The 24,797-nt window shown below is 38.5% G+C and overlaps 1 protein-coding gene across 4 annotated transcripts in view; it reads left to right on the forward strand.

Annotated features, from left to right (window-relative positions):
* The window catches only part of APP (amyloid beta precursor protein), a 295,204-nt gene that overhangs the window by 228,002 nt on the left and 42,405 nt on the right, over positions 1–24,797 (forward strand). For all 4 annotated transcript variants that reach the window (XM_060234377.1, XM_060234378.1, XM_060234376.1 and 1 more), the window contains 3 exons: positions 6,720–6,848; positions 14,843–14,942; positions 20,253–20,468. In XM_060234377.1, the coding sequence (XP_060090360.1) occupies positions 6,720–6,848; positions 14,843–14,942; positions 20,253–20,468 (445 nt within the window). The remainder of the gene's footprint in view (positions 1–6,719; positions 6,849–14,842; positions 14,943–20,252; positions 20,469–24,797) is intronic.

A 24,797-nucleotide genomic window follows, 5' to 3' on the forward strand; every position in this document is an offset into this window, starting at 1 on the left:
AAGGTGTTAATCCTCTTTTCTGCACCTTTTCAAATGCTATATCTTTTTTGAGTTATTTTGACCAGAACTGTACACAGTATTCTGAATGAGGCTGCAGATGTATCTGTTGTATCTGCAGATGTATCTGAGGCTGCAAACTATCTGTTGCAGATGTACACTTTAGTGTGTTATCTACCACGACTCCAAGATCCTGCCAGTTCAGACCCTGTCAACGTATATTTATGGTTAGGATTTTTGGCTCCAGTGAGCATTACTTTGCACTTACACATATTGAATCTCATTTGCTACATTGATGGTCACCCACAAGCAGCCACTTAACTGCTTACTCCTAACTCCAGATTGTTGATGAACAAGTTAAAAAGTACCAGACCTAGTACAGAGTCCTGCAGTACCCCACTGTGTACAGGGTTGCCACTTTCTGGAAAGTCAGGGAAATGGAAATTGGCCAGGGAAAGTGAGGGAAATTGGTCTGGAGTCAGGGAAAATCAGGGAAATTGTGATTAAAATATATTCAAGCAGTGGATTTTTGATCTACTGCTGCAAGAGCATGATCTGTTCTTATGGCAACTGGAATAGAGAAGTAGCAGAATACAAGTAAAACGTAACAATGCCCTTTCCCAGCACCACCTTTTTCTCAGCTCCATCCCCAGCAACCACCCTAATGTGTTTGTTGAGCTCTCAACAAGAGGTTCTTTAGGTCTCCTCACTTTCTGCCATTAGAGTGGCATCATCTGCATATCTGAGGTTGTTGATGTTTTTCCCGGCAATCTTAATTCCGGCTTCTGCTTCGTCTCGGCCAGCATTCCACATGATGTACTCTGCATATAAATTAAATAAGCAGGGTGACAGTATACATCCTTGTCGAACTCCTTTTCCTATTCTAAACCAATCAGTTGTTCCATATCCCGTTCTGACCCTTCTTGACCCTTATACAAGTTTCTCAGGAGACATGTGGGGTGGTCTGGTACTCCCATCTCTTTAAGGACTTGCCACAGTTTGTTATGATCCACACAATCAAAGGCTTTAGCGTAGTCAATGAAACAGAAATAGATCTCTTACTTTGGCAAATATTTTTACAGTTGAGACTTGTGTAGTTGTAGAGTGGAACATTTCATTACACCTTGCATTAATGCAACATAACCTATTCATTTTTTAACTTGTGGTTATATTTGAATCGTGGTCAGGGAAATTGACGAATGTTGTTCCGAGAAAGTCAGGGAAATGAAAAATAAAATTTTAGTGGCAGCCCTGGTGTTTCACTTCCCACTGTGAAAACTGCCCATTTTTACTCACTCTCTTTTCCTGTTAATCAGTTTTTAATTCACAAGAGGACTTGTTATCTTATCCCATGCCTACTGAGTTTACTCAGGAGCCTTTGATGAAGAACTTTATCAAATGCTTTTTGGATTGTTCTATAGTAGACCCATCAGAGTATTTCTTAATCAATGCCAAAGTTAAAATACCACAAACAGTATTAATAAAACACAGCTAATTATATATAAATTAATGACTGATAAGGATTTTAAAAAATAATAGTAATATTGTTGTAAGTAGTATTACAGTACACTGATTGTTTGCCCTGAGGGATATGACAAGGCAAACTTGAGAATGACTTCATGCAGAGGTAGATATGCTCAGATGTTCTAGTAGGCCATTTCAGTTTTAAGGATACATTTTTACAAAATACTGGGAACATAATTTATTTACCTTTACACATGGATTGTTTTGTAGAAAAATAGGTGGTGGCACTCATCCAGATTGTTATGCAGCTGCACCTACTAGTCAATGAACAAGGTGGGAAGGAGGAGGTGGAACTCTCAGAAAGGTTCAGGAGCTATGCTCCTTTGAGCTCCCGCTGAATTCGAGGACTGCCTTTACAGGCTGCTGTTAGTTACATTTTAAAATCTTTTTAAAATAGAAATTTTGATTTTATTAGAAGGATAAAAGTAGGAAACATATAAAAGAAAGATTGGAACCATGAACAAACATCAACATAATACAACGTGAAGATCAAAACCAAAAAGAAGAGGGGGGGAAAGGCAAAGGGGGGACATAAAGGGCTTCCAATTTTCTCTACAACAATATAATTCTAATTACAAAATGTCCCTTGCTTAAATATAAGAGTTCTCTCTCTCTTTTTGTTTCCCCCAAGGAAAGTTTCTTATTCAGAAAAACCACAAATCATTAAGCCATCCTTATCTTTATTTTGCAAAAAGCCAATCTCTAATAAGTAAAATAATTATCTTTTTTCCTAACCAATACTATAAGTTATGCCATAGCTACAAAGTTCAACACCTTCACTGATCATTCTTCTACTATAGATATTGTTGGACATTTCCATTTCTATTAGTATATTAATTTCATTTCCACAGTCAAATACAGAAACAAAACTCCATGGCTTCTTTCCAACTAAGTGTCCATTAAGCCTAACAAATATTCTGTTTTCAGCTGAATCCTAGTCTTTATTATCTTCTGCAAATTCTATATCTGTTTCTTCTTGGACACCTCTCAGTCTCAGAAGATAACTTTTTTTTTTGTCAAAGTAAAGTAATCCTCTCTCTGAAATCTTCATCAGTTTCTTCTTGGATACTTACCAGACTCAGACAGTACTCCTTTTCTCTCAAGTCCATAAGAGCTAAGAAATCACATGCTTCTCGAGTTCTTTGGCAGTCTTTTCTGTGTTGTTTTCTACAGCAACCACCATGTCATTGATTTACTCAACTTCTTCTGTAATAAGGTTTATTGTGTCTTCAAGTTCTTTTACGTCATATTTCCTTTCTTGTTTAGATTTCTCAAGACTCATATTTATTCTTATCTTTAAAGCCTCTCTTGTTTCCAAGATTCTCTATTTTACTCACTGTTCTGCATCCTATTTTTTGCATAATTTCTGCATCATAAATAATGTGTCAGGGTTGGTCTGATGAACCTTTCCTGTCAGGATTCATTCTGGTAGTCATTATAAAATAAGATCCAAGAAGCAAAAGAGTAGAAATAGAGAACATTTTCAAATCAAATACTTTGACTTTTAGCTGTGAGGAGTTTGTGTCCTTTCACCATGGCAACAAAAATAAAAACCAAAAGAAATACTCCAGAATGTTTTCAAATCAGTCACTTTTACTTTTAGCCATTCTGCAGTTTATATTCTTTTCACCACGGCAACCAAGGTCAGATAGTCCCAAAATGTCTCAGAGCCTTTTCTTCTATTATGTATAATTATAAAATAACAAGTAATCTTCTAAAGTAAATATAAGAACAGTCTCATGGCAGATCTGTCTTCACAGCCAAAAAAACTTTCATGCATGCACAGTTTCATTGAAAGTAAAATTAAAGATTCAAAATTAGGAATGGGAAAAATCATTAATCACTCTTCCATTTTGCTTTCCTAATTTCATTTCTAGCTTTCCTGTTTTCTTAGGGTTGGGGGGTTTTCTGCCAAAGTTATTGTTCCAGAAAGTTCTTTACTTGTTTTTATAATCCCATGAGAGCGGTTACCTTTTTAGTGGTTGTCTCTTTTGTCTTCAAGAAAATCTCTTTGGCTGTAGATAATTATGTCCATAAATCTTAAGAAGCAGAGGAGGTCAGGATTTAGTCCTTGTCAGGATTCCAAACGCAGGTAGGAGTGAGGTTCTAAATTTCAAGACCTAAATCCCAAGGTCACTCTAATTCAGGAGGTGTCTGTAAAGCCACCACAGCAGAAAATATCAAAGGATCAAACCAAATGATGTGTGGTTTATCTCTTTGATCTCCCTTTTATCTAGGGAGATTTTGCTGACCAGAAAGTCCTCCTTGTCGGCAATTAGCTGCATTGTGTCTTCACTTGCCATGAAGACATCAGCCTGCCATTACCTCACTAGAAGGCCACATTTTTAATGGCTACTACTTATTGGAGCAGAACTATATAATGAGATAATTGTTTCTTAAGACTGGAGATAAGCTTAGACTTAGGCAGATAAAGCTTCATTTTATTTTAGCAGAGTTGTGAAGTATATTTGTTTATTGTCAGGAAGAAGGGCAACAATGAGAAGAACATAATTCAAGACTGCTCTTTGATAGCCATCAGTGATTTTTTTTTTTTTTGTGGTGTTGGTGGAGTAGGGTTCATTTTATGATTATACATTGAAAACTGTGTGCCACTGTGTGACTGAGTGTTGAACTGGATAGGGCAGTTTGGTGTAGTGGTTAAGTGATTCCCCATTCCTCCACTTGCAGCTACTGGAATGGCCTTGGGTCAGCCATAGCTCTCATAGGAGTTGTCTTTGAAAGAGCAGCTGCTGTAAGAGCTCTCTCAGCCCCACCTATCTCACAGGGTGTCATTTGTTGTGGGGGGGAGGAAGGTAAAGGAGATTGTGACCACTCTGAGATTCAGAGTATAGGGTGGGATATAAATCCAATATCTTCTTCCTCTTCATTGGCTTGATCCAACATGGCTTCTCTTATGTTCTTAAAGGTTCGTGCAGAATTCTAGAGCTTTATGTGTTAACCAAGTGCTTTTTCTGTTTCAAAAGATAGTGTACAAATGAGAGCTTCAGGTGAAGGACAGAAAATGGGATAAGTCTGCGCGCTTGTTTCAGGAAGTCAAACTAATACCTTTCAGTGAGCTTAGGAATCCTGATACCTTGTCATGCCAATAATTCTTGTGGAGAAAATTGGAAGTGTTTCCTTTATATTTCGTCTGCCTCTTTCTTGCTTGCTTTTAGAATTTCTTTTTCTTCCATTTTTTGTACTTTTTAAAAAATATATTAAAACTCTTCAATAAAAATGGAGTTAAAAAAGAATCTCACCTTTGGGGTCCTGAGATGCTATAGGACTGCCTTTTTTAAATACTGCCTTTTGAAAGAAGCTGCTATAGTCTGTATGCATGGAGATAAAGGAATCTATGTCTCTTCGCTTTTTTTCTGTGCGTACTGAGAGAAGCAACCAGGGAAGTCACATGACAATTAAAAGCAGGGCGCTTTTTTTTTAGCAGGAACACACAGGAATACAGTTCCAGCTGGCTTGCCATCAGGGGTGTGTAACCTAATATGCAAATAAGTTCTTGCTAGGCATTTTCTACAAAGAGCCCTGTGTGAAACAGTGGTGACATCAGATGGTGTGGCCTAATATGCAAATGAGTTCCTCAGTTTGGCCACTTCTGTAGACTGACAGACCATTGTTTGGTTTGTTCTCATTGGCAGCAATACTCCAGTATCAAGAGACCAAAGATTCCTTCTCCTTGCTGTCTGGAAATACTAAGGATTGAATCTGAGACTATATATAAAACATGTACTCTATCACTGAGCCCAGCTGAGCAGGGCCAGTCCTAGCCCCTCTGGCACCCTAGGCAGCACAGCTCCGCCCCTGCCCCAGTCACCAGACCTGCTGCCTACTCATGGGTAGGCGGCAGGCGTGGGACTACTCATGAGTACGCTGCAGGCATGGGGCTACTCAGGGGAAGGGGCAGCGGCGAGGAGAGGCAGGCAACAGGCGAGGAGAAGCGGCGGTGATTGGGGCTGGGAGGGAGGGGAAGGAGACCAGGAGAAGCAGCAGCAATCAGGACTGGGAGGGTGGGGAAGAGGCGAGGAGAAATGGCAGCGATCAGGGCTGGGAGGGCAGGAAAGGAGGCAGGGAGAAGCAGCGGCAATCGGGGCTGGGAGGGCAGGAAAGGAGGCAGGTAGAAGCAGTGGCAAAGCAGCAGAGGAAGACAGCAGCGATCAGGGTGGGAAGGGGAAGGATTTTTTTAAAACAAAAAGGTGGGGGTGCCTAATTTGGTGCCTCTGCAGGGCCGGCACCCTAGGCAAGCGCCTAGTTTGCCTAGTGGCAGAACCAGCCCTGTGAGCAAGCAATATCTTTCTGGATCATAATCCATTTTAAGCATGATTTTCTCCCTCTAAACAATAAAAACATGCTGAAGAAATTCACAGAAATAGTTGCTTTCCTTGAACCATTTTTAAAGCAGCTTTCACAGATACTGCTGTGCCTATGCTTTGAAGAACTCTGAATTCCTACCAGTAAAAATCCTAGTTCTTAATGTTCAAAGATGAGAATAAGATATGGAGGTACCTTTGTAACAAAGATGATATATAACATTGTGCAGTTATTAAGAAGGACTTCAAATAATTATCCTGCTATCCTCCATATTTAAGCCATTATAATATTATATTGACTTCAACTCTGAAATTCTTCGAAATATACCTTTTAGAAGACAGTCAGACCGCAGCAGTGGTCCATCAGTGGCTATTAGCCACAGTGTATTGTTGGAACTCTCTGTCTGGAGCAGAGATGCTCTGTATTCTTGGTACATGGGGGGGGGGGCAACAGTGGCAGGGCTTCTAGTGTCCTGGCCCCACTGATGGACCTTCTGATGGTGCCTGGTTTTTTGGCCACTGTGTGACACAGAGGGTTGGACTGGATGGGCCATTGACCTGATCCAACATGGCTTCTCTTATGTTCTTGTGTCCTACACAGTAGCAAAATTTTGTGTATTTTTACACTTAAGAGGGGAAACTGTCCGACTAAGGAAATGTCAAATGCTGAAAAATGAACCAGAGTTTTACAATCTATTTTATATATGACCCTACTTTTTATGTATCAGTTTAATTTTAAATTTTAACAACTGTCATTTTAATCTGTATTTAATATTGCTCATCTCTTGACCATAATAAATTTGATTTGCTTTGATGTTGTGCTATGAACTCTCTGAATTATGTATGCATAGTGTATTTTTTTCTCCATATCCACAGCCTCGGCATGTGTTTAACATGCTAAAGAAATATGTCCGTGCTGAGCAAAAAGACAGGCAGCACACAATCAAACATTTTGAGCATGTCCGGATGGTGGATCCAAAGAAAGCTGCCCAAATTAGATCTCAGGTAACATACTCATCAAATAAATTAGCCTTTGTTTTTAAATATTGGGTTGATGTTAATTACTGCAACAAGTAAATTTGTGCTACTGTTGATCTTTTAATTCAGGTGGAGAAGTTTTTCTCAGTTTTTTAAAATGATGCTTGAGTTCTATAACACTGAAAGCATAAAGGACAAGGCTAGAAATATAACTTTCTAAGTCTAGTGTTTTTGTATAAACATCAGGGGTGGGGAAGTTTCTTGGGGGTGACCTGCCCCTCTCCAAATAGTTAAAAGTTGTTCTCTTCCCCTCTTCAATGCTGCTGTAATCACTTTATTTCCTTAAAGCTATAGTAGCAGGTTCTCTCCTTTTTTATTTTGTGCTAAGGGAGGAGAAGGCACACGTAAACACACATACCTTTGCTCTGGATGGGAAAATGATAGCACTAGCACTTTCCCCTATCTACTTGTCCTCCTTCACACAAACACACTTGCTTTGGGTGATAATGAAGCACACAATTGGCTTTTTGCCACAGCATCAATTGCTTTTTGCCACAGCATCAATTGCTATTTTTTTCTTCCAAGCAAAACATAGAGGTAACTAGTTTTTCCATGTAGGGAAAGTTGTTTGCTTTGGGGAAACAGTGGAGGAAAAGTTTCCCCAGCCAAGTGTTGCAGAATTACTCTAAAATGCTGTAAGTTTTGCACAATTGTCATTTTGTGACTGACTCCATCCACCATCAAGCATCTCTTATGTACTTGCAGTGATCTTTTTATTATTATTTTATTTCATAGAGCAAGAAGTTTGTTAATTCTCTCAAATATAATTAACAATTTTAAATAAATAAAATCATTATTAAAACAGAATCACCTGTCTACCCTGAGCTACCTAAAGCTTTAGTCTTCAGCAGACTGTTAACATTGTGAAAAGCAAGCTCTAGATTTCAACTTGTTGCTTCAGATTTATGCAAATAAAACACTTTTTTCCCACTATTCCCCAGGGAAAAGGAGAAACATCTAGGTCATATGCAAGGGCTTTCCCCTACAAAACCTGAGTTAGAAATTCTGCACTTGTCTGTTGACAGTATTGTGCTTCATGCTGATATTACTTGTTTACTGTGAGTTAATCCTCCTTGACATAGATGGTACAATGAATACCATTGAAGATACCTGTGACTTCCGGGGTTGGAAAATGGCGAGCTGAGTTGCTTTCCCTAACAGAGGCAGGCTGGCACTTCTGTTCAGGGTAGTAAAAGGCAAATTAATGCCTTCTGCCTACATTTCTCAGCTAGAGAATTGTCCAAGATATGCACAGATACTTTGAGAAGACTTACCTTGGCTGAAAAGGAGTCCCAGGAGGGGGGGGGTCTCCTTTGAGTGATCTCCAGAGAGAAGTTGCATATTCATCGACTGCAGAAGTTTCCAGAGTCATCAATTTGGCATAAGCTCGAAAGGATCCAAACCCTCTTTTACAATTTTAAACATCTAATCTACAAAGGACTGGTGTTAATTTGGATAAACTGTGGAAAAAAGGCACTGATTGTTATCTCTTCATTCCGGGACTAATTAAAGTTAAACAAAACAAAAGTAAAAGGTAGGAGTTAGAAATACTGAAAGCCTGAAAGGAGGAGAAGATAAGGGGCTAATTTTGAACTTTGTAACCTTAAAAGACAGTGTTAAAAGAAGAAAGGAATTTATTGTTTAGTCTATCTTTGGTTGCGGAGGCAGCTCCATTGTTACAAATCTGCAGCATTCACAGTCAACACTGTCATATATACACACACACTGTGGCTAATAGCCACTGATGGACCTGTGCTCCATATTTTTATCTAAACCCCTCTTGAAGGTGGCTATACTCGTGGCTGCCACCACCTCCTGTGGCAGTGAATTCCACATGTTAATCACCCTTTGGGTGAAGAAGTACTTCCTTTTATCCGTTTTAACCTGTCTGCTCAGCAATTTCATCGAATGCCCACGAGTTCTTGTATTGTGAGAAAGGGAGAAAAGTACTTCTTTCTCTGCTTTCTCCATCCCATACATTATCTTGTAAACCTGTATCATGTCACCCCGCAGTCGACATTTCTCCAAGCTAAAGAGTCCCAAGCGTTTCAACCTTTCTTCATAGGGAAAGTGCTCCAGCCCTTTAATCATTCTAGTTGCCCTTCTCTGGACTTTCTCCAATGCTATAATATCCTTTTTGAAGTGCGGCAACCAGAACTGCACACAGTACTCCAATGAGACCGCACCATCGATTTATATAGGGGCATTATGATACTGGCTGATTTGTTTTCAATTCCCTTCCTAATAATTCCCAGCATGGCGTTGGCCTTTTTTATTGCAAACGCACACTGTCTTGACATTTTCAGTGAGTTATCTACCACGACCCCAAGATCTCTCTCTTGGTCAATCTCTGCCAGTTCACACCCCATCAACTTGTATTTGTAGCTGGGATTCTTGGCCCCAATGTGCATTACTTTGCACTTGGCCACATTGAACTGCATCTGCCACGTTGACGCCCACTCACCCAGCCTCAACAGATCCCTTTGGAGTTCCTCACAATCCTCTCTGGTTCTCTCCACCCTGAACAATTTAGTGTCATTCGCAAACTTGGCCACTTCACTGCTCACTCCCAACTCTAAATCATTTATGAACAAGTTAAAGAGCATGGGACCCAGTACCGAGCCCTATCTATCGGGTCTCCTTTGTCTATCTATCGGGTCTCCTTTGTCCACATGTTTGTTCACCCCCTCAAAGAAATGTAACAGGTTACATTTGTACATTATGTAACAGGTTACATAAAAAATTACTACTGTTGGATAGTAGATAAGAAGACTTGAACTGGTAAAAGGGAAAAAAGATTTATTTATTTTTAAAGTGAAGCAAAAATTGCGACCACCATTTTGGGAGAAATAAAAGCTTTCAACATTAATATCTGAGCCTGGGAGGCTCAGAGGACAGTGAAATTGCGTGCATTGGAAAAGGCAAGCTTCACTTTATCAAACCTGATGGATCAGATTTAATTTGGTGAGATCAAATTTTTTGATCTTTTTTTACATGTCAGACCTGAAACAAACTCGTGCTAGGTCTGCTTCAATAGAGAAAATGCAAGCCCAATTAGATGCAATGGAAGCTAGGATAATGAAGGGGGTGAAAGAAATTATAACTGCCTCTAAAAAAGAAATAAGAAAGGATATTGAGGACAAAAAAAGAATTAAAAAAAGAAACAGAATCTCAGAAACGATACTGTGGTAATAACAAAGAAAGTACAAGAAGTGGAAGAGAGAGTGAAAACACATGACTCCACCTTGTTAAAATTACAAGAAAAAGTGACAATTCATGACTGCAAACTGATGGAAACTCAGATCCGTCTGAGAGGTGTACCTGAAGAAGAATCAGACCTGAAAGAATACATAATAAAAATAATTGCAGAATTTTTGGAGGATGATCCTTAAGGAAATAGAAATATGTATGACTATATGTATTGAGTAAATTCACTCTATGCAAAAAAGAACAATCTGCCAAGAGATGTGGTCATAAGATTTATGACAAAAGAAATGGTGGGGAAAATCATGAATAAAAACTTTGAAAAGTCATTGATAGTGGGAGGCAGTAGAGTAAGAATTATGAAAGAACTGCCAAGACAAGTGCTAACTGATAGAAAGGCATATAAAAAATTGACAGAAAAATTATGTGACAATGGAATGAGGTACAGATGGATAATAACGAAAGGTTTGAGCTTTGAACTTCAAGGGAAAAAGGATTACAATCACAAATACCTAGGAACTGCGTAGATTTTATGAAGAAAATTAAAAATTTGAACCATAATGGATTACAAATTGATATCTTGGAATGTAAATGGACTAAAATCACCCCAAAAGAGAAAGGCAACATTTCATTGGATAAAAAAACAAAATTGTAATATAGTATGTTTACAAGAAGTGCATATTAGACAAAAGGATTATAAATTTCTGTGAAATAAACAATTGGGACTAGATTTTTTTACACTGGCTGAACAGAAGAAGAGAGGAGTAGTCTTTTATATTAAACAAGAATTAGACCCGAAATTGGTATTTAAAGATAAAGATGGAAGGTATATAGCGGTAGAAATTACTTTGAATGCCAAAAAAACGTTGTTGTTGGGACTTTATGCTCCAAATGGTGCTAAAGACATTTTCTTTAAAAATATTACACAACATCTTGAAGTGACCTATGATGGAAGACTTTAACGGAACAATTCAGAACACGATAGATAGATCTGGGAAGAAAAAAAATGATAAAGAAGGGAAATTGCCAAAGTCTTTTTTTTAATTGGTTAAACAGGAGAGTTTGGAAGATATAAGTTTAATCCTGAAGTACTATACCTTCTTTTCAGCGAGACATAGCTCTTTCTCTAGAATTGACATGTTGTGGGGTACTAAAGATTTGGGACTTATAACAAAGAAAATAGAGATATTACCTAAAATAGGAGCTGATCATAACCCAATAATGTGGATTACAAAACTGTCGAAAAAGTCAAGAAGATAGAGATTAAATGAAGATTTACTACAAAATAAAGAAATAGTGACATCTCTAGAAAATGAAACCAAAGCGTACTTCCAAGTGAATGACAGAGAAGATATAGAATTTCAGACGGTATGGGATGCCTACAAGGCAGTAATGAGAGGATTACTAATAACATTGAATAATAAAGACAAGAGAGCAAAAGATAAACAGATGTTTGACACTCAAAATTAAATTAAGAAAAAAGAAGGTGAATTAAAGAAAAGGCCAGGGGAAAAGAAAATTATAAGGGAGATTACAATATTGCAAGCACAAATGAGACATCTGTTAAATAAAGAATTGGAATGGAATTGAAGAAATTAAAACAGAAATCTTTCGAGGGAACAAATAAACCTGGAAAATATTTGGCCTGGCAATTGAAGAAAGAGAGAGAAAGTAAAATTATTAATAAAATTGTGGCTGATGGAAGAGAAATGGTAGATGAAGAAGGAATAATGAGAGAATTTTTAAAATATTATGCTAAACTATTTAAAGGTGTTAAAGTAAAGAAGGAAAGGATGGAAGCGTATTTGCAGAAGATTAAAATAGCACCCTTAAGTGATTATATGGAAAAAGTTTTGAATGATCCAATTGAAAAAAGAGAAATGGAAGTAGCGATTAATATAATGAAAATTGGAAAGGCACCTGGACCAGATGGATTTATGGCAAAAAAATTTAAAACGTTTAAAGAAGAATTAATACCGAAACTTCAACAATTAATGAATGGGATAAGAATAAATGGGAAAATACGAAATACATGGAAGGAAGAAGTAATTTGGTTGATTCCAAAGGAAGATAGAGATGTCACTAATGTAAAGAACTATAGACCAATCTCATTATTAAACAATGATTATAAGATATGCACAAGAATCTTAGTAGAACGGCTTAAACAATATCTAATAAACTTTATAAAGGAAGACCAAGCGGGTTTTCTCCCTAGAAAGCAAATAAGAGACAATATTAGAACTGTTGTAAAGATTGTAGAATACTATGAAAGACATCCAGAGAAGGAAGTTGCATTATTCTTCGTGGACACAGAGAAAGCTTTTGATAATTTGAATTGGGACTTTATGTTTGCAGTAATGGAGAAAATAAAGTTGGGGGAAAACTTTTATAAGAATGATAAAAGTAATTTATACTGAACAACGTGCAAGGTTATGTATAAATGCAGATCTTACAGAAGAAATGACAATCAGCAAAGGTATAAGGCAAGGTTGTCCGCTTTCACTATTGTTGTTTATAATGACTCTTGAAATGTTATTGCTGCAAATACAAGATGATGAAGAAATTGAAGGAACGAGAATTAAAGGATTTTCCTATAAATATAGAGCATTTGCAGATGATATAATGTTTATAAATGAAAATCCTATGCAAGTAACACCTTTGTTGTTAGCCAAAATACAAGATTTTGGAGAATTGGCGGGACTTTATGTTAATAAAGAAAAGTCAAAAATTTTGTGTAAAAAGATGCAAATAAGTAAACAAAAGGAGTTGCAGAGATTAACGGGATGTGAAGTTACCCCTAAAGTAAAATATTTGGGCGTGGAAATAACAATGAAGAATATTGATCCGTTTAAAAACAATTATTTAAAGTTATGGCATAAAATGGACGAAGATATGATAAAATGGAACAAGCTTAATGTGTCATTGCTTGGTAGAAGAGCTGCAATTAAGATGAACATTTTGCCGAGAATAATGTATTTGTTTCAAACTATTCCGATTGTGAAAGACAGTAAACAATTTAATAAATGGCAAAGAAAGATTTCAGAATTTGTATGGGCCAGGAAAAAACCAAGGATTAAAATGAAAGTTTTAACAGATGCTAAAGAAAGAGGAGGATTTCAACTACCAGATTTAAGATTATATCATGAAATAGTTTGTCTAGTGTGGATAAAAGTTTGGGTGACGCTGTTGAATAAAAAACTTTTAACGTTGGAAGGTCATGGAAATAAATTCGGCTGGCACGCTTATATGTACTATGGAAAGAAAAAGTTGGATGGGTTTTTTTTCTCACCATTATATAAGAAATAATCTACTAAATATTTGGATGAAGTACAAGAAATATGGTGATGAGAGAAAACCACTATGGATAGTGCCAGCAGAAGTAATAAGAATAACAACTGAGACAGGAGAGGATAAAGGGATGTCATATAATCAATTACTAAAAATACAGAGCGACAAATAGAATTGAAAACTGCTGAAGAGTTGAATAATAAATATGATTGGATTCAAATGCAACAAATAAAGTTTGGTGGAAAGCGATGTTAAAACTGAAGGAATAAGACGAGAACAAACAGAAATGGGAAAAGTTCTGCTTGGAGATAATGAAAAATTAATTTCGAAAATCTATAAATTACTTTTAAAATGGTCTATGGAAGATGAAGTAGTGAAATCTCAAATGATTAAGTGGGCAATTAATGTAAATAAAGAAATACAGATGGACACATGGGAATATTTGTGGAAGAACTCTATGAAACTCTCAACATGTCAGAGTATTAAAGAAAATTGTTTTAAGATGATGTACAGATAGTATATGACTCCTAAAAAGTTGGCAAAGATGAACAATAAGATGCCAGACAGATGTTGGAAATGTAAAAAACATGAAGGTTCTTTCTACCATATGTGGTGGACTTGTGAAAGAGCGAAAAAGTATTGGCAGATGATTCAACAAGAGATTTCTAAGATCTTGGGATACGAATTTAACAACGTTGCAGAGACTTTTCTGTTGGGATTACAAATGGAAAAATTTTCGAAAGAAGATAGAACTTTAATCTGGTACTTGCTCTCAACTGCTAGGACATTGTATTCGCAGTTGTGGAAGCAAGAAAAAAACCCAGATAAATGGGATTGGATTGTAAAAGTTATGACATGGAGTGAAATGGACAAGTTAACAAGAACCTTAAGAGACTATGATTTAGAAGTATTTAAGATGGAGTGGGAAAAGTTCAGAAGATACGTAGAAAAAGAGTGGAAAATAAAAGGACATTGGACAATTTTTGATAATGTCTAAGTATAAGAGGGAACAGGATATTAATTTTGGTTCTCATTAATCAGGGTACCTTTAATGTTAAGATTTTAAGTATATAACACCAGCGGTGGTCAAGTAACAGGGGGAGGGGTGTGTAGAAAGTAAAATATGGGATAGATTTATGCGATCTGAAGAGAAACCAGAGTATATATGGGATAGATAAAAAAGTAATTATTAATGATGTAAGAAATTGAAATTTATTACCATATGTTACTAATAAAATTGTTTGAAACAACATTGACGTTACCTGCCTCAAAACTTTACCCTTTAAGTGCACAGATAACAGACCTGAATTGCTTTGTGACTTTTTAATGGATTCTCAGCTGCAGATCAATAGGGTTGACAGAGGGTACAAATTGTCTTGCTTTAAAATGTATTTAAAAGTGTATCCTTTATCACATTTTCCTTGCTGCATTAGAGATCACCACTGCAAACTAATTTTTCATCTCTTTAGGTTATGACACACCTACGTGTGATATATGAGCGCATGAACCAGTCTCTTTCTCTCCTCTACAAAGTGCCAGCCATTGCTGAAGAAATCCAAGATGATGTTGGTAAGTTGCTATACTTGGCACTAGAAGTTTAGCTGATTAGGAGGAGGGGGAAATGAGTGTTAATTTTCATCACAGGAAGGATTGGATGAATTAAACCATATTTGACTTGTTGATACTAAATAAGATGTTGACACAAAATAACTTTTATATTAAAATAATGTGCTGGAAGAGAAAGAAGAGTTTTTAAAAAATATATAGGATAAATAAATACCACAATATTTTATTAGAAAATCTTTTACAATCTAGGCAGAGATGAGAGTGCTAATGTGATTTTGTTTGTTTTTCCTTTCCTTTTTTTCTCATTTAAAAATGTTCTTCTGTTCATACCTTTCTGTTCTTTTTAAGGGAGAAGGGGAGGAGTTGGCTGTGTTTTATGTTATATACGAAGAATAAGGCCGTTGTGAAGAAAAATACAGTGGGCTCTAGAAAGAGGCTCTTGGCGATTCCCCCCTTCCCCCCTGGCTGTCTTCCCACCCACCCAAGTGAATGCATTCACTTCCCCTTACCTCAAGGACAGCTGATCTCTGCCATCTGGAGAGCAGTTGTAATTCTGAGTGATCGCCAGCAGTACCAATTGAAATACTGTATGCCTTGGTGAGCTACCTGAGGAAGGATTTACTCCAAAAGTGGATGGAAACTGCAGTTCAGTTGCAGCCACATCTGTTTGGGAATTGCAGTCACAACTGGTTGAGAATTATTGAACTAAAAAAGAAGATAGTATATTGTCTTTGAAAAATGGACTGTAAGATATTTCTAAATATCTTAAAAATACTGTGGATAATTTTGTTTCTTAATATATACATATTTGTTAAAACCCTCACCAAGTGTTCCAAATTTGTATATATCACCTGGAGATTAGCAGCAGTGGTTCCCCAGGAGGAAATGGCATTGTACCTGTCTGAGGTCCCAGCCCTTCTCAAACCCCACCCTCTCCAGGCTACACCCCTTAAATCTCCAGGAATTTCCTAACCTGGAGTTGGCAACCCTTTCTTTTTGTACCTCTCTAAGGCCCTTCTGACTTCAGCTTTCCATCGCCTCCCCCCCCCACACACACACACTCTCTGCATAGGCTTTCTCCACTGTGGGGAAGGGACCGTAGCAGCTTACATCATTCTCTTCTCACAGCCCTATGAGATGAGTTAGGCTGGAAGTCTGTGACTGGTCTGAAATCACCCAGTCAACTTTCACAGCAAGAACCTGGTCTGGGAGGCCCCACTCTGAAACCCTGACTCCTGTGCCCTCCTGAAACCACCACAGAACCAGGATTGGCAGCCATAGTTCTGCCCTAGTGATACCGTTCAGACCAACAGTTGCTCTCTGACAACATTGTTGGTCTTAAGTACAGGACTTCAGTCTCTCTGTATCTGATTTGTCGGCACAAAATACCATTTTCCCCCTAAGCAAAGGAGGTAGGGAGGAGTCCTCACAATACTCCCTCTAAGTTTTGGGGCCATGTGAACAAAAATTCGACTTTGTGAGCTACTGGCATTCAAGTTGTGAGTAACTGCATAAATTAGCTTGCTCTGGGGCCATTTTTCCTGAGCTAAGACAAAGGTGTGTAAGTTGGAGTCTAAAATCTGTGAGCTAGCTCACTCTAACTCAGCTTAGAGGGAACATGGCTGTCTCTCTCCTCCCTCCCTCAGCCAATCGAAGGAAGGTTTTCTTTTTCTCCTCTGTGAATCAGTGCTACAGGCAGCTCAGCCAGTGGGAAAGTAGGGAGAGGTAACTGCCAGAACTAAGGTTATTTGCCTTTCACTGACAGAACCAGCTTTGCTGGCTAGCAACAGCCACTTGGGTGGGAGAGAGGAGCGAACTCCACCAGTGGCATGCAGGTACTCTTGATTGATAGTTTGACAGGTGTGGCAAAGGGTGCAGTGGGCAGGCAACAGAAAGATTACTCAGTGGCATTGAGGAGTGGTGACAGATGGAGTGCAAGCCAATCCTGCTCAAGCTGCATCCATCCAATAAAAATCCTCAGATTTGCCACCACATTTTGGCTTTTATTGTCTTACTGATTTAAAATGGACAAACAAGAAGGGAATTCTGATTTAGTAAGGGTGCTACATTTAGGAATTCAGAGTAAATGAAACAGCAGGGTATATGCGACAGTCACCTCGAGACTGGATTACTTGTAATGCTCTCTACATGGGGCTGCCCTTGTCCCAAATCCAGCGACTTCAGCTAGTGCAGAACGCTGCAGCCAGGCTGTTAATGGGAGTTCCTCTATGGGAACACATCCAGCCTGTGCTGAAAGCACTGCACTGGCTACCAATAGGGTACCGGATTTGCTTCAAGGTGCTGGTCATTACCTTTAAAGCCCTATATGGCCAGGGTCCTGCATACCTTAGGGATCGCCTTTCCCTGCACAAGCCCCAGCGAGCACTTCGTTCCGGGTCTCAAAACCTGTTGACAGTTCCCAGCATCAGAGAAGCGAAGTTCAAAACAACGAGAGCCAGGGCCTTTTCCGTTGCTGCCCCTAGCTGGTGGAATGAGTTGCCGGAGGAGGTTAGGGCCTTGCGAGAGCTCTTACAGTTCATCAGGACCTGCAAAACGGCACTCTTCCACCAGGTATTTACATGAATGGTAACATCTGCAGCAATGGGACTGACCCATAAGAACACCACTTCACTACACTAGGCGATCCTGAGATCTCTGAGTATAGCTAACCACCAGATTTTAAATCGCTGCCTGAAATTATCATAGTAGCACATGCAAGTGTTTTAAATTGTTTTTATGTTTTTATTGTTGTTTATTGTCACACTAATGTGTTTGTGTCGACCCTTGGTTTGTGAGCTGCCCTGAGCCTGCCTTTGGTAGGGAGGGTGGGATCTAAATTAAATAAATAAAAAAAATCTTGACTTAAGCCTCTTCTCACAAACCGGCAGTCTAAAGCACAGTGAACCAGTTTTCACTGAATTAGAAAGTTTAACTTGAATTGTAAGATGTTGTCTTCAGAATTTTACAGTGTGAGATAAGAACATAAGAGAAGCCATGTTGGATCAGGCCACTGGCCCATCCAGTCCAACTCTCTGTCTCACACAATGGCCAAAAAAACAGGTGCCATCAGTGGGTCCAGGAGGTCCATCAGTGGGGCCAGGACACTCCGCTTGCGGAGAGAGCGGGATATAAATGTAAAGTAATAAATAAATAAATAAATAAATAGAAACCCTCCCACTGTTGTCCTCGCCAAGCACCAAGAATACAGAACATCTCTGCCTCAAACATCCATCTATACCCTGTTGCTAATAGGCATTGATGGCCCTCTGCTCCATATGTTTATTCAATCCCCTCTCGAAGCTGTCTATGCTTGTAGCCGCCACCTCCTGTGGCAGTGCATTCCTTGTGTTAATCACCATTTGGGTGAAGAACTACTTCCTTTTATCCGTTCTAACATGACTGCTCAGCAATGTCATTGAGTGTCCACAAGTTCTTGTATTGTGAGAATACTGTCCTATGCATAATCTTGTAAACTTCTATCATGTAACTCCTCAGTCAACATTTCTCCAAGTTAAAGAGCCCCAAGCCTTTTACCTTTCTTTATAGGGAAAGTGTTCCAACTCTTTAATCATTCTACTTGCCCTCTTTTGCATCTTTTCCAATGCTATAATTTTTTTTTTTTTTTAGGTATGGTGCCCAGAATTGTACACAGTACTCCAAATGAGGCTGCATCATCGATTTATACAGGGGCATTATGATTCTGGCTGATTTGTTTTCAGTTCCCTTCCTAATAATTCTCTGCGTAGCATTGGACTTTTACCAATTATTTGGATGAAGGAATAGAGGGAATTGGACTTTTACCAATTATTTGGATGAAGGAATAGAGGGAATGCTTATTAAATTTGAAGATGATACTAAATTGGGAGGGGTTGCAAACACAGAAGAAGACAGAAACAGGATACAGGATGACCTTGACAGGCTAGAAAACTGGGCTAAAATCAATAAAATGAATTTTAATGGGGATAAATGTAAAGTTCTGCATTTAAGTAGGAAAAATCCAGTGCATGGTTATAGGATGAGGGAGACTTGTCTTAGCAGTAGTATGTGCGAAAAGGATCTAAGGGTCTTAGTGGATCATACGCGGAACATGAGTCAACAGTGTGTTGCGGTGGCTAAAAAGGCAAATGCAATTTTGGGCTGTATCAACAGAAGTTTAGTGTCCAGATCACGTGATGTGATGGTATCGCTTTACTCTGCTCTAGTAAGATTTCACCTGGAGTATTGTGTTCAGTTTTGGGCATCACATTTTAAGAAGGATATAGACAAGCTGGAACGGGTCCAGAGGAGGGTGACGAAGCTGGTGAGGGGTCTGGAGACCAAGTCCTATGAGAAAAGGTTGAAGGAGCTGGGGATGTTTAGTCTGGAGAGGAGGCAGCTGAGAGGTGATATGATCGCCATCTTCAATTACTTGAAGGGCTGTCATATATAGGATGGTGTGGAATTGTTTTCTGTGGCCCCGGGAGGTAGGACCAGAACCAGTGGGTTGAAATTAAATCAAAAGAGTTTCCGGCTCAACATTAGGAAGAACTTCCTGACCATTAGAGCGATTCCTCAGTGGAACAGTCTTCCTCGGGAGGTGGTGGGTTCTCCTTCCTTGGAGCTTTTTAAACAGAGGCTAGATGGCCATCTGACAGCAATGAAAATCCTGTGAATTTAGGGGGAAGTGTTTGTGAGTTTCCTGCATTGTGCAGGGGGCTGGACTAGATGACCCTTCCAACTCTATGATTCTGTGATTCTATGATTAAATGAATACATAGTGTTATGGTTAGGACAGTCCTGAGGTCACAGAATACTAGAGAAACATTGTATCCTATGCATTTCTTCAGTGAAGCTGTATAATGCAAAGACAAATGAATTATCCTGTGTCAGTTCTGCCAGTACTTGTGCCACATTAAGACAATAACATGTTACAGTTCATATTGAATAATGTTTATAGCAAACCATTCACAAAGGTTGTTCACTGATATATATCCTATATGTGGATTTACAGGTGAAACAGTTAATATAGTATCTTGAAGCTGGAAAGTGGGCCTGTGAATCTTTTGAAGCAAAAGTAAATGGCAGTTATTACAAATGCAAGGAACAAGAAGTATGATCCCCACAAATTTTTGCAAGCTGCCAACTTGCTGCAGTTGAGGATTATTTCTTTATTGTGCATGTATTAGTCTTTCTCTGTCATACAAAATCACATATAAACCACTTTTGTGTTCTTTTTTACGTTATGTAACTTCTATCATCAAGTAATTCTTAGGGAACTATATAGTAGCTTGACATGCTTCTTTGTTTCTGTTTCTGTTATTGTTATTGTTTTAGATGAACTGCTTCAGAGAGAGCAAAACTACTCTGATGATGTTTTGGCAAATATGATCAGTGAGCCTAGGATCAGCTATGGAAATGATGCCCTGATGCCTTCATTGACAGAAAGCAAAACAACTGTTGAACTTCCAGTTGATGGAGAATTTGGTCTAGATCTTCAGCCTTGGCATCCTTTTGCAGTTGATTCTGTCCCAGCCAATACTGAAAATGAAGGTAATGCAAAATAACTGGAGAGGGTTTGGGTTTTTTTCCCTTTAGGGATTATTTGAGTGGATTCGCTATAAAAATGTCTTGGCCTTTCTGACCAACATGGTTTGCTCTGCGTGGTGAAAGGTCTTCTGCAACAGCTTGGCAGTCTTCAGTGGAATAGAAACTGTTGCATAACTGCAAATATTGAGATGCACAGGGTACTGGATTTAACAGGAGAGCAGTCAAAATTTGAGTAAGTTGTCTGACCCCACTAACTTGTCATAAATAGATCCAACTTTAAATAATAACCACCTAATTAAAAGATGTGCCTTAGTGGTTAGTGAAATTTTTTTGCTACCTTGGTGTGCCTTTAAAAGTTAGCATGAATATGGGCAGATATGAACACACTGTTATTAGTTGACGTATTTCAAAGTCGTTGCAGTTAATCATCATTGATCATTGGGGAAATAATTGATTTTAACATCTGCTAGATATACTATTTAAAGTGAACATTTTGGGGCTTCTTTGGAATTACTATATTTGGAATCTGTGATGATTCAAACAATTGGATATAAATTGATAAACTTTAGGACATCAGACTTTTTTTCTGTCAGGTCAGGTTTGATTTAGGTGCAAGCTTTCTGTATCAGAATGTTTTCCTTTAAAAGACAAAAACTACTTCACCTTATTTTAAGTGTAAAAAAGAGTTATTGAAAACCAAATACCAAGTCTATCAGAAAGAATTTGTGAACTTTAAATGTGAAAAAATAATGTTAATTTATTATAAGTTCCAACTATAAAATTTGCTTCTACACATGGCTGGCTGTACTTAATATTTAAATGCTTAATTATTTTCTACCAGGAAAAGATTTCCATTGGCTTACTGGGACAATTTAACAGCTCCTGTATATTGTATATTTCTTTATGTACTGCAGAGCATGCTCATCCATTGAAAACAATTTAGAATACTTAAAAATGTATATACAGTGTGATAAAAAATTTAAATCCTCTTACAGCATTGGGAATTATTTCATTCTGTTTTCAAATAACAAATGGCACAAAGAGCTCAAACATTTTCCCTTTTAGAAACCAGTAAAATGAATAGAATTTGCACAGCTGCATTTCATTGTTGTAAAAATGCTGTTGAATTTTATATCATAAAACTTTTATTCTTAACAGTAAAGCTCTTAGCCAGCACTTGCAAATGTTTGGGCTAGCTATTACAGATTTGTGGCTGCAAATTGTATGTGTCTGGAACAGCTAAAGCTAGAAAATAGCTTCCTCTCCCTCTAAGGAATATTTAAGGTAGGCTGAAACAAGTTTTTTGAAATTCGTCTAGAAGAGTCTTCTCTGAAAATTTTGTCATATTCTTACCATTCTGTGTCCCTTTTTCTCATTTATCGGTGTCCACTGTTATCCTTCTTTGTTTTGGACAATAAACATTTGAGCTTATTTTGTGCAGTACATAAATATGCTTTCACTGGTTTAATAAATATTATGTGTGGAACTCTAGGTCTTGCATGTTTTAGGTGTACATACTTGAAGAGTACTGTACACTTATAGATGTAAAGTGTCAATGCAAGAAATTGCTTGTAACACATCTCTCATCTAAGTAAAGTTGTCATGGAACCATGCTTATCAGCAGCTCCCTTCTAATCTTACACTCTGGACAACTTAGAATTTGACTTTATGTAGCATATGAAATCGCCTTCAGTGTGATTTGCTAGTAAAAACATTAACATTTCTGACTCCTGAATTGAAGTGTTAAAGCTGTTTAGCAGCAAACATGGGCCTTATTGAATGCTGTGCCTTCTGCTTCAGCATGAAAAGTTGTGACCCTTAGGCACAGTAACATAATGACTTTTAGAATGTATTTTGACACATTTTGGCTTTTTTTCTTGCTTGTGTTCTGCCTGGATTGAATGTATGTGTGGCAGTTGTGTGTTTTTGAAACTGCTACCATAAGCATAATTTGATGTGTGCGCTATGATTTGGTGGCAAAATTCATGCAGCTTGCCACTTGCATGCCAGTGATTTCTGAACATCTGTCATATTTTTGGAGATCCTGTCTACAAAACCTAGCATGATAAGGATTTGTGTAGGCAGTTCGTTCTGTACATTTGCTAAAATCATGCAACCTACCAGTCCAGAATTTACTGAGTATATGAAGCTGCTTTATACTGAGCCAGACTGTTCACCTAACTCTATATTGTTTGTTTCTCACTGGCAATGGCTCTCAAGAGTGTCCAGCAAAGAAAGGGCTTTCCAGATACCTGCTTTCTGAGTTGCTTTGAACTAGAGATGTCAGGGAGTAAATCTGGGACTTTCTGCCTGTAAATTGTTTTTCTAATTATTGAATTCCAGCCCTTTCTCATAAAGATATGTCCTTGCTTTCTCTTGACATATGGAAACTGTGCTGAAGTGCTTTTTGTCCCAGGAGTTTAGCACCAAAGTTTATAGCCTACAGAGTAGTTAATGAGTTTGCACTCTGTGCAGGCATATAAACTATAGTGTGTTTCTTACTGGTTAGTAGGAAGAAAGCACTGAAACAGATTGGCATGAATCATATCCCTGGTATAGAGCCATTTAGTGTAATAGAAATGCAGATTACCATAGCCAGAGGAGGACAATGGGCAGTTGAGTCAAAGCTAAGACACGGACCTCAGGCAGGCAAGATGAAAGTGGACCTTCCTGCAGGTAGGAAATGGGAAGTCTTTTGAAAAAGTGAAGAAAAGCAGAAAATAAAATTGGTTGAAGGGAGTCATTCTTATGTTAACCTTCAGGAAGAGGAATGTGTACCATGGCTCAAGCCCTGAGAAAGCAAGATCCTTGAATTTTGAAAATAAGAACATAAGAGAAGCCATGTTAGATCAGGCCAATGGCCCATCCAGTCCAACATTCTGTGTCACACAGCGACCAAATATATATATATATATATACACACACACACACACACACACACACACACTGTGGCTAATAGCCACTGATGGACCTCTGCTGCATATTTTTATCTAACCCCCTATTGAAGGTGGCTATGCTTGTGGCCGCCACCACCTCCTGTGGCAGTGAATTTCACACCTCCCCCTAAATTCACAGGATCTTTATTGCCGTCAACTGGCCATCTATCTGTTTTAAAACCTCCAAGGAAGAGGAGCCCACCACCTCCCGAGGAGGAAGCCTGTTCCACCTGGTAGGGCTGTTGTGGCGAGGCTCCAATGGAGGCGAGGAGAACGACGAAGGCCGCTTTTCTTTGGCGGGTTAAGCGGGATATAAATGCACAGCCCGGCCTTCAGCCGCCCTCCCCCCGCTCTCACCCAAAAAGGCCCGAGAAGAAGCCCTGGGAGCCGCGCACTTTCTTGTCGGCCTCGGCAAGCAGCTGCGGCGCCTCCTTCTTGCCGCTCGTATCCATGGCCATGGCCGGCTGCGCTCAACCCGAGCCCGGAAAAGTGGAGGAGGAGGAAGAGAAAATGCGTCCTCTCAGTTTCCTGCTTCACCCCGACTGATAAGCCAAATGAATGCAAGTTAAAGCTCTGGAAGCCTGTCTTTTATTTTCAGAAATAAGTATAGGGCTCGGGGAAAAGGATATGTGTTGGTTCCAATTTATTTTGCTCCTGTTCAGTTGGCTGTTTTACTATGCAGTGTGTTTTTAATTTACTTATTAAACTTCTTTTCATTTTCAACATGGCCAGTCTGATCTCTCAACCAAATTAAGACCAGTTCAGCCCATGCTTACCAGAATGTGAAGGGGAGCTGCTGAGCCCTACTTGCCTAGGAAGTTCACATGATTGTCCTTTCTGGAGAGAGAAAGAGAGATAATTCAGAAATCCTTTTAAGAAATTAAATTGAAGAGGAGCCTGAGTGCAGATCTTTAGGCTGGACAGAAGCCCTGGAAATTGATGTGCTGGTGGTAGCAGTGTACTTTGTAAAAAGTGAGAAGAAAAGCCTTGTTTTGTGGTCTGATGGCTGGGAACTTGAGTTAGCTGACTGACTTCTTTATTCTCTCTAAAGCAGAAACAAGCACGTCCCACCACAGGGATATCTAGAAATTGAACTTCATGCCCAACTTGATAACCATATCTTTAGACTAACAAATTCTGACATCCTTGCGCTATATAATCTAGTAGATTATCTCATCTCTAGCATATATTATTTTGGGGTAATAATCACATTTTCCAGATCAGTAAATATCAGTCTGAGATAAAGCTTTGAAGGAAATATAGAAGTTTTATAGTGCTTTGAAGGAAATACAGAAGTTTTATAGAGTAAATTGTATTTTCCTCATATTTTAGGCTGATCTACATGATTTCTGATTTCTGTTTAATGTTAAGCTCCAAAGGTTAGACAAGGAAATAT

Source organism: Heteronotia binoei, chromosome 3, assembly GCF_032191835.1.
Source record: "Heteronotia binoei isolate CCM8104 ecotype False Entrance Well chromosome 3, APGP_CSIRO_Hbin_v1, whole genome shotgun sequence".
NCBI lineage: Eukaryota > Metazoa > Chordata > Lepidosauria > Squamata > Gekkonidae > Heteronotia > Heteronotia binoei.